General features: G+C 40.2%; 1 protein-coding gene across 2 annotated transcripts; it reads right to left on the bottom strand.

The window, feature by feature from the left end:
• Positions 1-1,106: 1,106 nt before the first annotated feature.
• Positions 1,107-11,136, bottom strand: Tlr1 (toll like receptor 1). 2 transcript variants are annotated; one of them, XM_070012284.1, is made up of 4 exons: positions 11,066-11,136; positions 7,454-7,550; positions 3,591-4,897; positions 1,107-3,500 (listed from the first exon to the last, which is right to left on the bottom strand). In XM_070012284.1, the coding sequence occupies exons 3-4, from the start codon at positions 4,829-4,831 to the stop codon at positions 2,450-2,452; spliced, it is 2,292 nt and encodes a 763-aa protein (XP_069868385.1). In that variant the 5' UTR covers positions 4,832-4,897; positions 7,454-7,550; positions 11,066-11,136; the 3' UTR covers positions 1,107-2,449. The 2 variants fall into 2 exon arrangements, with proteins under 2 accessions (XP_069868385.1, XP_069868384.1); XM_070012283.1 differs by having other exon boundaries at positions 1,107-4,897.
• Positions 11,137-12,562: the final 1,426 nt, after the last annotated feature.

The raw sequence follows: 12,562 nt of genomic DNA, 5'->3' as shown, positions 1-12,562 counted from the left end.
CATACCATGCCTCTTTTTTTTTAACCCAAGATTAGAAGAGATTTATCTAAAGGCTTTCACGTTATGGTGGTCAAGAGTCACTTTCGGGACTATCTTGTACTTCTTTTTTTTTTTTTTTTTTTTTGGGGTCCGGTCGTGAGGCCTGAACTCTGGGCCTGGGCGCTGTCCCTCAGCTCTTCAGCTCTACCACTTGAGCCACAGTGCCACTTCCAGCTTTTTTCTTTTTTGCTTATGTGGTGCTGAGGAATCGAACCCAGGGCCTCAGGCATGCAAGGCAAGCACTCTACCACTGAGCCACCTTCCCAGCCCCAATATCTTATACTTCTAATCCTGTGCATGTATCAGAATAGTTGAATAAGTTTCCACAGCCATCTCATGCAGTGGTATTAGTGAAGTCATTCAGGAATCAAGGGAGAAATGGTGTTGTTATGACAAGATCCAGTCAAGCTACACTTCCCCAGATCTGCCTGTAAGATAACAAGGCAGATGAGAGGATGTGCTGGATATATGAAAACTCTGATATAGCCTAATCCTTGCTTAATAGTTAGCCTTAATTGTCAGTATTTTGGAGTAAGAAGTGCCTAGTAAAGGCCACTTAGCTCTGTGTGTTCCCCACAGACTATTAGGTGACATGGGCTCTGACACAAACTCTTAATGAATTTAAAATATGATGACCTTTTGAGTCAAAAGTAGCAGGTGGGAACTTTGGAGGAAGGAAGTCACTGGGGTTATGTCCTTGGGGCTGCCCCTAGTTCCATCCCTTCCTGGATTCACTTTCTGTATCTCGGCCTCCATGATGTGAACTGCCACCATACCTTCCCTACCATGATGGATGGAATCCTTGGCAGTGTCCAGCCTAAATACATCTTTGCTCCTTTAAATTACTCTTCTCAGGTATTTGGTCAGCCTAGCTAATACACCTGATCTGCTCTTGCTCTCTTCAATAGCTCCCCAGAAAGAAGACATAACATTTCAACTATGTTCCTCCTTCCAAGCAATAAGGAGAACAGCATTGGTGTATGCCACTTTAGACAACTAGAATTTGAAAAATATCATTGGCCACAAAAAAAAATCAGACTCAGGATTTCCATTTAGATTGAAATGAAACATACTCTTGATTTGGGTTCCCTAGAAGCAAACTATGAACCAAGGTACTTACCACAAGTATATTTTTTTTGGAAATGAGTTTTCAGGCAATATCCATAGAGGAATCAGAAAATGAGGGGTAAAAGGGAGAAAAGACAAGGAAAAATACTTTATCAGTCCATTTCTATGTAGGGCAACAAGAATTTAATCCCACTAGGAATCATGGAGAAGGTAAAATACATTCTATATTTATCTTAAAAAAATAAGAAAGAAAGAAAGAAAAGGGTAAAACATTTGAGATAAGCACCAGTGGCTCCCATTTACAGTCCTAGTTACTCAGAAGACTGATCTGAGGATTGTGGTTCAGATCCAGCCCAAGCAGACGAATCCAGGAAACTTTTACATCCAATTAACCATCAAAAAGGCAAATAAGAACACGAGGACCTGAGTGCAAGGTCCAGTATTGGCAAAAAGAATGAGAAAGTTGGAGTATTTATCCACTAATTCTGTTTTGGACACTGGTTAAGGGCTACTTCTAAAAAGTTTCCATCACTTATGAATTATCCTGTGTATGAGCATCATGTCTAGGAAATAGCTTTTTAGGAATGGAATCTAACATTAGTGAGTATCCTTCAACATTTAGAAACAAAATTCTGAATAGAAGTTCAGAGGGAATTGATAGCTATGGAAATCTGCTGTAGAAAATCAGCCACCAGGGCTGGGAATGTGGCTTAGTGGTAGAGTGCTTGCGTAGCAGGCATACACCTTGGGTTCGATTCCTCAGTACCACATAAACAGAAAAAGCCAGAAGTGGTGCTGTGGCTCAAGTGGTAGAGTGCTAGCCTTGAGCAAAAGAAGCTCAGGGACGGTGCGGCCCTGAGTTCAAGCCCCAGGACTGGCAAAAAAGAAAAAGAAAAAAAAAGAAAATCAGCCATCATAGGCATCTATCTATCTATCTATCTATATACATACATACATATAGATATATAGATATATAGATATATATATAGAGAGAGAGGGAGAGAGCAACATCTATAGATATACATAGATATAGATATAGATATAGATATAGAGGCCATGGTGTTCTCTAATATTGACCCTTACAAACAGAAATACACATCACTGAAAAAAAAAGTGCTTCTCTTGAATTCATGATAAAGTCAATGAATTTAGCTATAGCAGTGAAACAGATGAATCCCTTGTATATGTGAAATTGTTTAAATTCAAATTATATCATACCATGTAAAACTGGGGTCTGAACGTACACATTAACTGTATCATAAAGTTTAAAGTGTTTTTAGATTTATGTTGATGCAAACTAGCTTCATTATTGTAACTTCAAAACTTAGCAACATTTTTAGTTCTAAGTATAATTCATTTCTTTTCCTTGTTCCATCAACTTGACATTAATGCATGCCCTTAGATTGGCCCAAAACAATCCATGTTTGCTATTCTCCTTGGGCCATTCCAAATAAGTCCTCTGGGTCATGAGAGTTTTGAGTTTGTGGTAGCTGCTAGGAATGGAGTAGTGTGGGATGGGTTCCAGCAAGATCAGAATTAAGTTATTAGATCCTTCATGGAAGAGATTGTGGTGGGCAAAGTAGAGTTCATAATGGCACCACTCACTCTGGACAAAGTTGGGAGACAAGACAAAGATGGACTTGTAACTCTTCTCAATACAATTGATGATATTCTCCACAATGCTCTTGCCAGGAACAAAGTTTCTCTCATGGAGACAAATCCTTGTACCTTCTCTTTCTAGATTTGGTAGCAATTCACTCTTCACCCAGGCAGAATCATGCCCACTGTATGAAATAAAGGCATGAAACTGGAGCGTTCCTTGGAGGTCCTCTATGGGAACATTCCTAGTCCTGAGTCTGGTCTGGGTCCACTGGCACAACATCCTGAGATACCACGGCAGATCCAAGTAGAGGCAGAGGAAGGTCACTGAAGCAGTCAACACCAGCATGGTGGCCCCAATAGTGACAATGAGCAGAGCTGTGTTACAGGATAAGGGGGACATGTGGAAGTCCTTTAGTGGGGTCCCTTTAAGCCTTTCAGGATAGTCACACATATAGGAATCAGGCCAGCCCTCTAGCACTTCACTTGATACTTGGCCTAGGTTTCTGACAAATTCTCTTAACTCACATGTACATTGAAATGGGTTGTTTCCTGCATCTATTGACCTAATCTTGTGGCAGCTCTGGAAGAAATCAGCTGATGGGTGGAACACTGAGTTGTGGTTAATGATGAGCACAGAGAGGCTGCTGAAGGAACCACATCCAGGAAGGTCAGTTAAAGAATTGAAAGCGATGTTGAGTTCTTGCAAAGCTTCCAAATGGGTGACATCCTTGGGGATGTTTGTTATTCTGTTATTGTGAAGATCAAGCACCTTGACCTTGGGAGGCAGACATCTGAAAACAGAGTCAGTGAGTATATTGGAAGACATATTTAAAATTAATAAAGTTTTAGTCCAAGAACAAGCAGTTACATCTTCATCATACCTTAGAGAATTCTGGCTAATATCCAACTGTTGTAAAGATTTCATCTTGTTGGTCATATTCATTACATATGCAAGTTCTTTTAACTGATTCATTTGTAAACTAAGTGTTTCCAACTTAATTAGGTGCTCACAATCCACAAATACCATATCTGTCAAGAGATTATTGGAAAAATCCAAATGCAGAAAGGGACTGGTTTGGGGTGGGCAAAGCATGTGGATCATGTGTGTATCAGACACGGTGAGGCTTTGGATATTCATATTAGCAAAGATTCTATAGATATTACTTTGTGGGAAACTGAACACTTCACTAACAACGTGGTGTACAGACAAAGCCTTTAGGGATGTGCCTGAATAATAAAACTCTCTATTGTCAAGCTGACCCTGGAGTTTCACATTTGAAATTGAGAAATACTTGATGGTTGTATGCCAAACCGATTGCAGGATCTGAATGAAAGAACCCCAAGTTGTTTCAATGTTGTTTAAGGTGAGATTTGATAAGCTTGGATTCTTTTGAAGTTTTGATAAGACTCTTAGGAAATAAAAACATTGATTATTATCTACCACACATTTGATGTTAGAGAGTTCCAAACTTACTGCCATGCTGACTGACACATCCAAAGTGAAGTAGAATTCCTTCTTAGTGGGGAATACTATATGTAGACTTTCTGTATGGAAGTCTTGAAGGCTCTCAGGGTCTTCTTTTCCCCCATAAGTTTCTCCTAAAACCAGCAAAACCTTACTGATATTCAAGCAAGCAATTGGTCGCACACTAGACTTTTGTAACTGAGCAGCGCTCAACCCCAGAAATTTTAGTTGGGACATATTGCCAAACTCATTGCATATGGGAAGGGCACCAAATGGATTAAATGAGAGATCTAAGTGCTTGAAGTTCACTGTGGGGTGGCAAGAAACCATCCTCAACTTGTTGTGAGACAAATCTAAGTACTCTAATTCTGTGTTGAACTGGAAAACTCTGATATCAAGATACTGGATACTATTGTGAGATATTATCAAAGCCCTCAGCTTTGGTAGTGGTTGGAAGTCAGAAGTCTGAAGCTCAGATATGTTGTTTTGTGATATATCTAACGTTGTTGTTCTCACAGGTAAGTCTTGGGGGACATGAGTAAGGTCTGCTTTTGACCTGTCAACTCTAAATTCACTTTCATCAGATATTTGCATCTTGAGAAGTATTAAGACAAAGATAATGACACAATAGAAGATGCCAGGCTTCACTGTAGACATTTTGGAACACTAGGCCTTCCTGAGGTGGTTGCTGTTCTTCAGCGCATCTTGACACTGATACAAATCCTAGGAGAGAAATCTACATTTAATGATTATATTAAACTGGGCATGGCTGAAATCAACATTTCTTATTAGAGGCTCAGAAAATGAAGGCTACATTCTTTAGGTTTATTTAACCTAAAACTAGGTAAATAGACAGACAGGAAGATGATTATGTGAGCTCTAGTCAAACAGCTCTTAATATGAATGGTATAATGGGTTGAAGTGTGGTTCTTCCCAAAAGATATGTCTATCCCCTAACTATATCCTAATCCCAGCCCCCTCCCATCCTATCTTCCTCTTTCCCTCCTTTCTCTCTCCTCTTCTCAGCTCTCCTCTTACTTCCTCTTCTCTCCTATTTTCTCCCTACCACAGTGTGTGTTCCTCTGTGTGTGTGTGTGTGTGTGTGTGTGTGTGTGTGTGTGTGTGTGTGTGTGTGTGTGTGTGTGTGTGTGTGTGTGTGTGTGTGTGTTCCCAGACTTGAATCCACTTGTCTTTTTCATTCATGGCTAGTATTCTAACACTTGACCCATGCTTGCAGTCCAGCTGTTTTACTGGTTAATTGGAGATGAAGCCTCAAGAACTTTTCTTTTTGGACTAGCTTCAAACCACAACCCTCAGATCTCAGCCCACCAATACCCAACAAAGTTAGGGATCTTGAGATGAGGAAGTCATTCTTGGTTACCCAAGTAGTCCTTGAATCTAATGACAAGTGTCTCTATAAAAAAGAGTACTGACAGATGAAAGAGGAGGGGAGAGAAATACAGTGGGAAGGCCATGTGAAGGCAGTCAGGGCTGGAGCGATATAGCCACAGGCCAGGGACACCAGTAACTGAAGGAGGCCCTGGAGAGACTGCAACCCTGCTCTCATCTTGATTTAGGACTTTGACCCTCCAGCATTATTTGAAAGTGAACATCTGTTGCTTTTTTGCTACCAAGTCTATAACAATGCTTTACAGAAACTATAGAAATTTAACACAGCTGGCTTCTGGAAATTTCCTCCAATCACCACCCTCTCCAAAGTTCATTTAGAACTCAGGGTTAGGCTCAACTGGTATGTCCTTCTTTGATATAAATAGCTTCCATGATTTTCTGGAAAGTTCTCCCATGTGGCTGGTTAGGATTATTCTCATATTACCTATTATTACCTACATATCAGGCCGGTGGAGGGCAGAGGCAGCCCAGAAAAGCCACTTCCTTGTTCACCACCTGTCCCAACCATTCTTTGGGGGCACTGGCCTGAAACCGCTCAAACTTGCAAAACAAGTCACATGTTAAAAGTTCCTGCTGACCCCAGCCATATAAACCCTGCTACAACCAGACTCTGGGCGACCTCTCTGATCCTGACCAGGGAGATCCTGACCTAGGAGCATACCCCAATAAACTTTTCTTTTATTCACCTTTACCTCCTGCTGTGTCTTCTTTCCTTGCCTAAAGCCTGACAGTCTGGGCCTAACTTTGGTCATATTTGAAAAGGTAACTAAAATTACATCACAATAAAAGGTATTTGAGCAGATCTATTCCTTTCTCCATGATGATTAATATTTACTGGACATGTTTTCGAATCTGCACCCAGAGCAGTGAAGAAGACAAAGCCCTATTTCTCAAGACAAAGTCTTGTTCATGAGGGATTAAACTTAATTTCATTTAATAATCAGCACCCCATAGAAAAATGAAGCTGAGGTCATTGTAGGTCTGAGACGGTGCTGGGTGGTAGTTGGTTTTAGTTGATTCATTAATCAAGACCTTTTTGAGAAGCTGACACTAGGATAGATGCAAGAATGAAGTAAATGAGTCACACCCACAGAAAGATGAGTACTTGAAGCACTAGGATAGATGCAAGAATGAAGTAAATGAGTCACACCCACAGAAAGATGAGTACTTGAAGCAATGGAAAAACCAAGGATGAAAGTCCTGAGATGGAACTCAGCTTGGCTGATCTTTGGAAACGTGAGGAAGTATTAGCATGGGATAAATGAAGATGAAAAGGGTTAGGGACATTACATGTGGCCTTGTAGATAATTATAAGAAGTTGGGGTTCCATTTCAAAAGTGATGAGGAAGTGGGGGTACTGGAGGATTAAGGATGGAAGTTTTTTCTTCCTCTCTCATATTTACAATACCTTGTATCATTCATTCGCCAAGTATGTATTTTTCCCTCTGGAGTGTTAAATATTGTTCTAGGTTATGCCTATTACTCTAGTTATCAACTTACACTATTCTATTATCCTGTCATCACTATTGTACTGGCACATGAAACATGAAGGCATTGTGTTGGAATAATATATACTTCACACACACACACACACACACACACACACACACACACACACACACACACACACACACAGCACTTTTAGCTGGTGTTGCCCATAGCTCTCTCAAGGAACTTAATTCCAAATCCACAGAACAACCTCAGGCATAAAGCCATCAATATCAGCCACATGCCACATTCCTCTTAACATGCCCCTACCCCAGCTCAAAGGATAGTTTGATCTAAATGATTCAATTCTTCCAGAGACAACCCTGTGTTACAAAAGTTCTTCAAGTTATACATGCAATTCTGACTAATTTTCAGACTTACCTTTTTGTAGGAATGCTCAATGATGCCTTGATCATCCTGACTTCTTCTAACATTGGATAAAGTATTGTCTCCACCAACAAATGCATTCATGAATATTCTGAGCAAGAAAGATGATACAGAGGTCTTTAGTTCAATGTCCAGTAAAAAAAAAGTAAGGAAGGAAAGGAGAGAAAAAGAAAGGAACTGAAGGTAGGAAGGAGGAAAGAGGGAGGGAAGGAGGGAAAGAGAAAGATGATACAAATATCATGCTAAATATAAATGTAGTCTTTTATGATAATATTTTTGAAAGATCCATAAATTTCTTAACTATTCTTTTCCAACTCCCCAAAAGAGCTAGTTACACAAGTGCACATTCAAATAGGTGCTATGGACTGATTTTTTTTTTAATTGTGAAAATATTGTACAGAGGGATTACAATTACATGGGCAAGATAGTGAGTACATTTCTTATCAAGGATTGTAGCCTCTGGACTGAATTTTTGTGCCTCCTAAAAATTGAATGTTGAAGCCTGGTGCCAGTGGCTCATGCCTTTAATCCTAGCTACTCAGGAGGTTGAGATCTGAAGATCGGAGTTCAAAGCCAGTCTAGACAGAAAAGTCCCGTGAGACTCTTATCTCCAATTAACCACTAAAAAACCAGAAGTGATGCTGTGGCTCAAGTGATAGAAAGCTAGCCTTGACCACAAAGAGGCTGAGGGATAGTGCCCAGGCCCTGAGCTCGAGCCCCACAACCAACAAATAAAACTTGTATGTTGAAATCTTCACTTTCAATGTGATGGCATTAGGAGGCGGTCCTTGGAGAGGTTCTTTGGTCATAAGAGTGGAGGTCTCATGAGTGGGATTCATGCTCTTATGGAAGGGACCTCACAGAGCTCTCTGGCCTCTTTCATGGGAGCATAGAAGAAGGTGGCCGTTGGTAACCAGAAGAGGTTCTCCCCAGAACTAAAAGTGGCACTGTGACTTTCGATGTCCAGGCTTCAGAACTGTGAAAATAAAGTCCTGTTGTCGATAAAGTACTCAGCCTATGGTTCTTGAGATGGAAACAAACTGATCAAGATAATGAGAATCAAACTAATACCCAGTTAGGCCTGAGCCAGTCTTACAAGCTGGGTCAAAGTAAAAGTAGTTGGTCTTAAGACTCAAGTGGGGCTCACTACTCAGACTCCAAAGTTCTGTGTTAAAGAGTCCAAATCAGAGGCTTTTTTATCTGTGACCAGCCCAAGACTCCAAGGAAGTGGTGGTCAGCATAGTCAGGCATGCCATGTGGAGCAGGTCCCAGAGATCAAAAGCAGATGGCTGCTGGGTAGGGACCTTGGTGCTCACCCACCCAGCCCACCCAGAGCCAGAAGAAGAGAACCATCCTTGTTCTCCTAATAACAATGACTGCCATGAAAACGTTCATCCTGCCTGTCCCTAAACATGAGAAAATAGTACATCTTCAGTTTTATAACTTGCTATATTAATTCATTCACATGCCCAGACCCCATTTTGTCCTTTTATTTAAAGTCACATAGTTGAGGTTCTCAGATTATAAAACCATTTCCATTTCTATACATTCAAAGAGGGGGAATAAAAAGGATTTCTGGGTGTCAGTGACTCACACCTGTAATCTCAGTTACCAAGGAGGCTGAAATCTGAGGATCACGATTTGAAGCCTGTCTGGATAGAAATGTCAGTGAGACTTTCCAATCTCCAAGTGACCACCAAAGAGCTTGAAGTAGAGCTGTGGCTCAAGAGGTAGAGCACCAGCCTACAGTGAAAAAACTAAGGGACAGCTCTTCAAAGCCTGGAGTTCAAGCCCTAGACCCAGCATGCATATGTGCACGCGCATACACACACACACACACACACACACACACACACACACACACACACACACACACGATTAATTTTTAGGTATTTGCAGGATTTGTAAGTCTTATATACCACACTTGCTAAAAATCAATGACAATCAGAGTCTCTATTCCTCAAACCAAATAATTTTTTTAAATCAGTCTTAAAGATCATCACTAACATCCATCTTTATTAAAATCTCAAAACTATTTGATTGCCTAATAAAAGGATTATTCACAAAGTTGAACAGAAAAAAGATATTGAAATTTAAAAGACTAAATTCAGAATAAACAAACAAATAAATACATAGAAAGAATAAATTCAGGTGCACTTGTCCATCTGGGGGACTGTGGTGATAGTTCTAGCTTCCCTGATTAGACACAAGGAACTGGTACATTTCAATTGTCTTTGTTTAGAGTTTCTGGGAACAGAGTCATGGTCTGACTGGTCTTAATGGATCATATTTATACTATCAACCTAGCTCATTGTTAAGTTCAGCTCTGAAAACACTTATTAAGTCATCTCTATATGAAAACAACTATTAACTTCAGGTTGAAAGGACTGAATGAATTCAGGGCTCTCTGCTTGGTTTCCTTTTTTTGTTGCTGTTATAAAGAGACATTCACTTTTACATCTTCTGCACACATTGCATGTGGCTTGGAAAACAGTTTTTAAACTTATAATTTCATCTAACTTCAAGCTTCCCTGAACAGATTCAGTGGTCTGAAAAAAACATGCAAGAATATCTGATGAGGACAGGCTAGAGGAAAAGCTAAAATAAACTGGCCCATCAAAACAGAGGAGCTACACCACAGTGCAGAAGAAATAGATTGATCCCTTCTATCCATCTGGCTTTTGTAAACAGAGTGAAATACCTCAGCAAACTGCTTGGTAGAGAAGAGATGACATGTATCTGGCTGCATCTGATGATGGTCTTTTTGTAAGAGTTCCAGTACAGCTCAGGGCGGCTCGCAGCAAGAGGTAGGAACACACAGGTCTTTCTCTGTTTGCTTTCTTCATTTTTCCTTTTGTGTTGGTCATGGGGCTGGAACTCTGGGTCTGAACTCAGTCCCTGAGCAATTGTGCTAAAAGCTTGTGCTCTACCACTTGAGCCACAGATCCACTTCCAGCATTTTGTGATTAAGGAGAGGTAAAACTCTCATGGACTTTTCCTGCCTGGGATAGCTCTGAACCACAATCCTAAGATCTCAGCCTCAGCTAGGATTATAGGCGTGAGCCACCAGTGCCCAGCTTCTTATAAAGCTAGTAGCGTTCAATCATGGAGTTCCATCCTAGTGACTTTATCTGACCCTAGTTACCTCGTAGGGCCTCAGCTCTGAACACCATAGTCAGATTGAATTTCTACCATCTCACCACACAATGGGGATTAAACTCTAACTCATGAACTGGAACAAGTCCTGGGTTCCTGAATATTTTCATATGAATGAAGGGGCGAAGTGGAGAATAATGTCCCCCGCAAACAGCAATTAGTAGCTCTGTGAGAAACCCAGAAAACATCTGTGACACAAATAGTCATCATACATGAAGGGAGGGGAAAAGCAAACAAACAAATAATTTCTAAAAACTTCACTCTGCTTTGATTAGAATTAGTGGCTGATAAACAATAGTAGTTTAAACCACATAGTAAGTATATAGCAGAAATACAGCCCACCAGGAAAAACTTCCAGGACTTACTCATTGAAAAATTTGAGGTTTCTGTACTCAACAACTTAGATAAAGTATTCTTTTCTTTTGTAGAAGAAAATAAGATGTTGCTTACCAAGACAACTTGCCTGTCGGTTCCGTTAGGCAGTCTGTAAGAGAGTCAGTCACGCACCTCCTCCAGTATTTATGTCAGTGGTAACCTAAGTTAGTGTTGGGAGAAAAATCTGCATTGCGCCACCTACTGAACGCCACTGGAATTGCACCAAACAGTAATGACAATTTTCTCCCATTCATAAATGGGCCCCGTGTATTTCAGTAATTTAGCTTTTCCTCTGGCCTTTTGATCAATCCACTTTCTCTGTTTGCTTTATTCCTTTTTTGTGTGTTGGTCATGGGGCTTGAACTCTGGGCCTGAACTCAGTCCCTGAGCAATTTTGCTAAAAGCTTGAGCTCTACCACTTGAGCCACAGATCCACTTCCAGCATTTTGTGATTAAGGAGAGATAAAGCTCTCATGGACTTTTCCTGCCTGGGATAGTTTGAGCCACAATCCTAAGATCTCAGCCTCAGCTAGGATTACAGATGTGAGCCACCAGTGCCCAGCTTCTTATAAAGAGTAGAAAGGAGAAGGGTCAAAGTTTTGCTAAATACACCCATAAAGAGGAAAAATAATTCACAGGAAAATATTAGACTGGGTGCTACTTTTTTTTCCTTATTTTTATACTTCTTGATGAATTTTTTGTTCATGTCTTTTTTCACTACTTTGTTTCCAGATCTGATTTGGTATTAAATTTTTCCCTATCAATATTTGCCAAGTTTCCTCAAAGCATACATTTTCTTTTCTTTTTTCCCCCAAGTGAGATAATGCATATCTGTTATCCCACCTCTTGGAAGGCCAGGGCAGAAGACTCATGAATATGAGGCCAGCTAGGTCTACATAGCAAGAATCTGTATTTTAAAAAATAACTACAGGTATGAAAAAGACTCTCTTCTTAGATAAGGTCCTAGGATCTTCTGTAGGTTGGTTTTAGTCATTAGGCTTTAGACCTTTAAAACAACAACAATAAAAATAATAAGGTAGGTGGACAGATAAAGCATAGGAAAGACAACTATCTTCTTTGGTGCTTTTCCACAACCTGATATTGCATGAGGAGATGACAAAACTTGATCTAACTCTCCAATTCTCTGTTATTATCAGTTTTTCTCTTCTTCTCCTCTTTTATCTTCTTCCTCCTCTTTTTTCCTCTTCCTCCCTTTCTTCTTCTTCTTTCTTTTTAATGCCAATATGGGCACTTGAATTCAGGGCCTAGGGTTTGTCTCTTGGATTTTTCTGCTCAAACCAGTTCTGTAACACTTGAGTGTCAGATCCACTTCTGGCTTCTTCATGGTTAACTGGAGATAAATGTCTTACAGATTTCCCTAACCAGGCTGGCTCTGAACTAAAATACTCAGATCTTAGCCTTCTGGATAGCTAAGATTATAGGCATGAGCCACCAGTGTTTGACTTATAGTCAACTTTTCTATTGCACACAGAAAGCTTCAGTTCCCCAATTTAAGGATTTTGTGCTTTTTTAAAAATCTACAATAATCTCTGATTTTGTTCCTCATCTCAG

Source organism: Dipodomys merriami, unplaced genomic scaffold (assembly GCF_024711535.1).
Source record: "Dipodomys merriami isolate MVZ:Mamm:240054 unplaced genomic scaffold, mDipMer1.0.p SCAF_9, whole genome shotgun sequence".
Taxonomy (NCBI): Eukaryota; Metazoa; Chordata; class Mammalia; order Rodentia; family Heteromyidae; genus Dipodomys; species Dipodomys merriami.
The sequence above is the reverse complement of the archived record's forward strand: the minus strand, read 5'-3'. Positions and strand labels throughout refer to the sequence as shown.

Bases quoted from the DNA above. Each gene is read 5' to 3' on its own strand.
- Tlr1 (XM_070012283.1), bottom strand. From the start codon at position 4,831: ATGTCTACAGTGAAGCCTGGCATCTTCTATTGTGTCATTATCTTTGTC.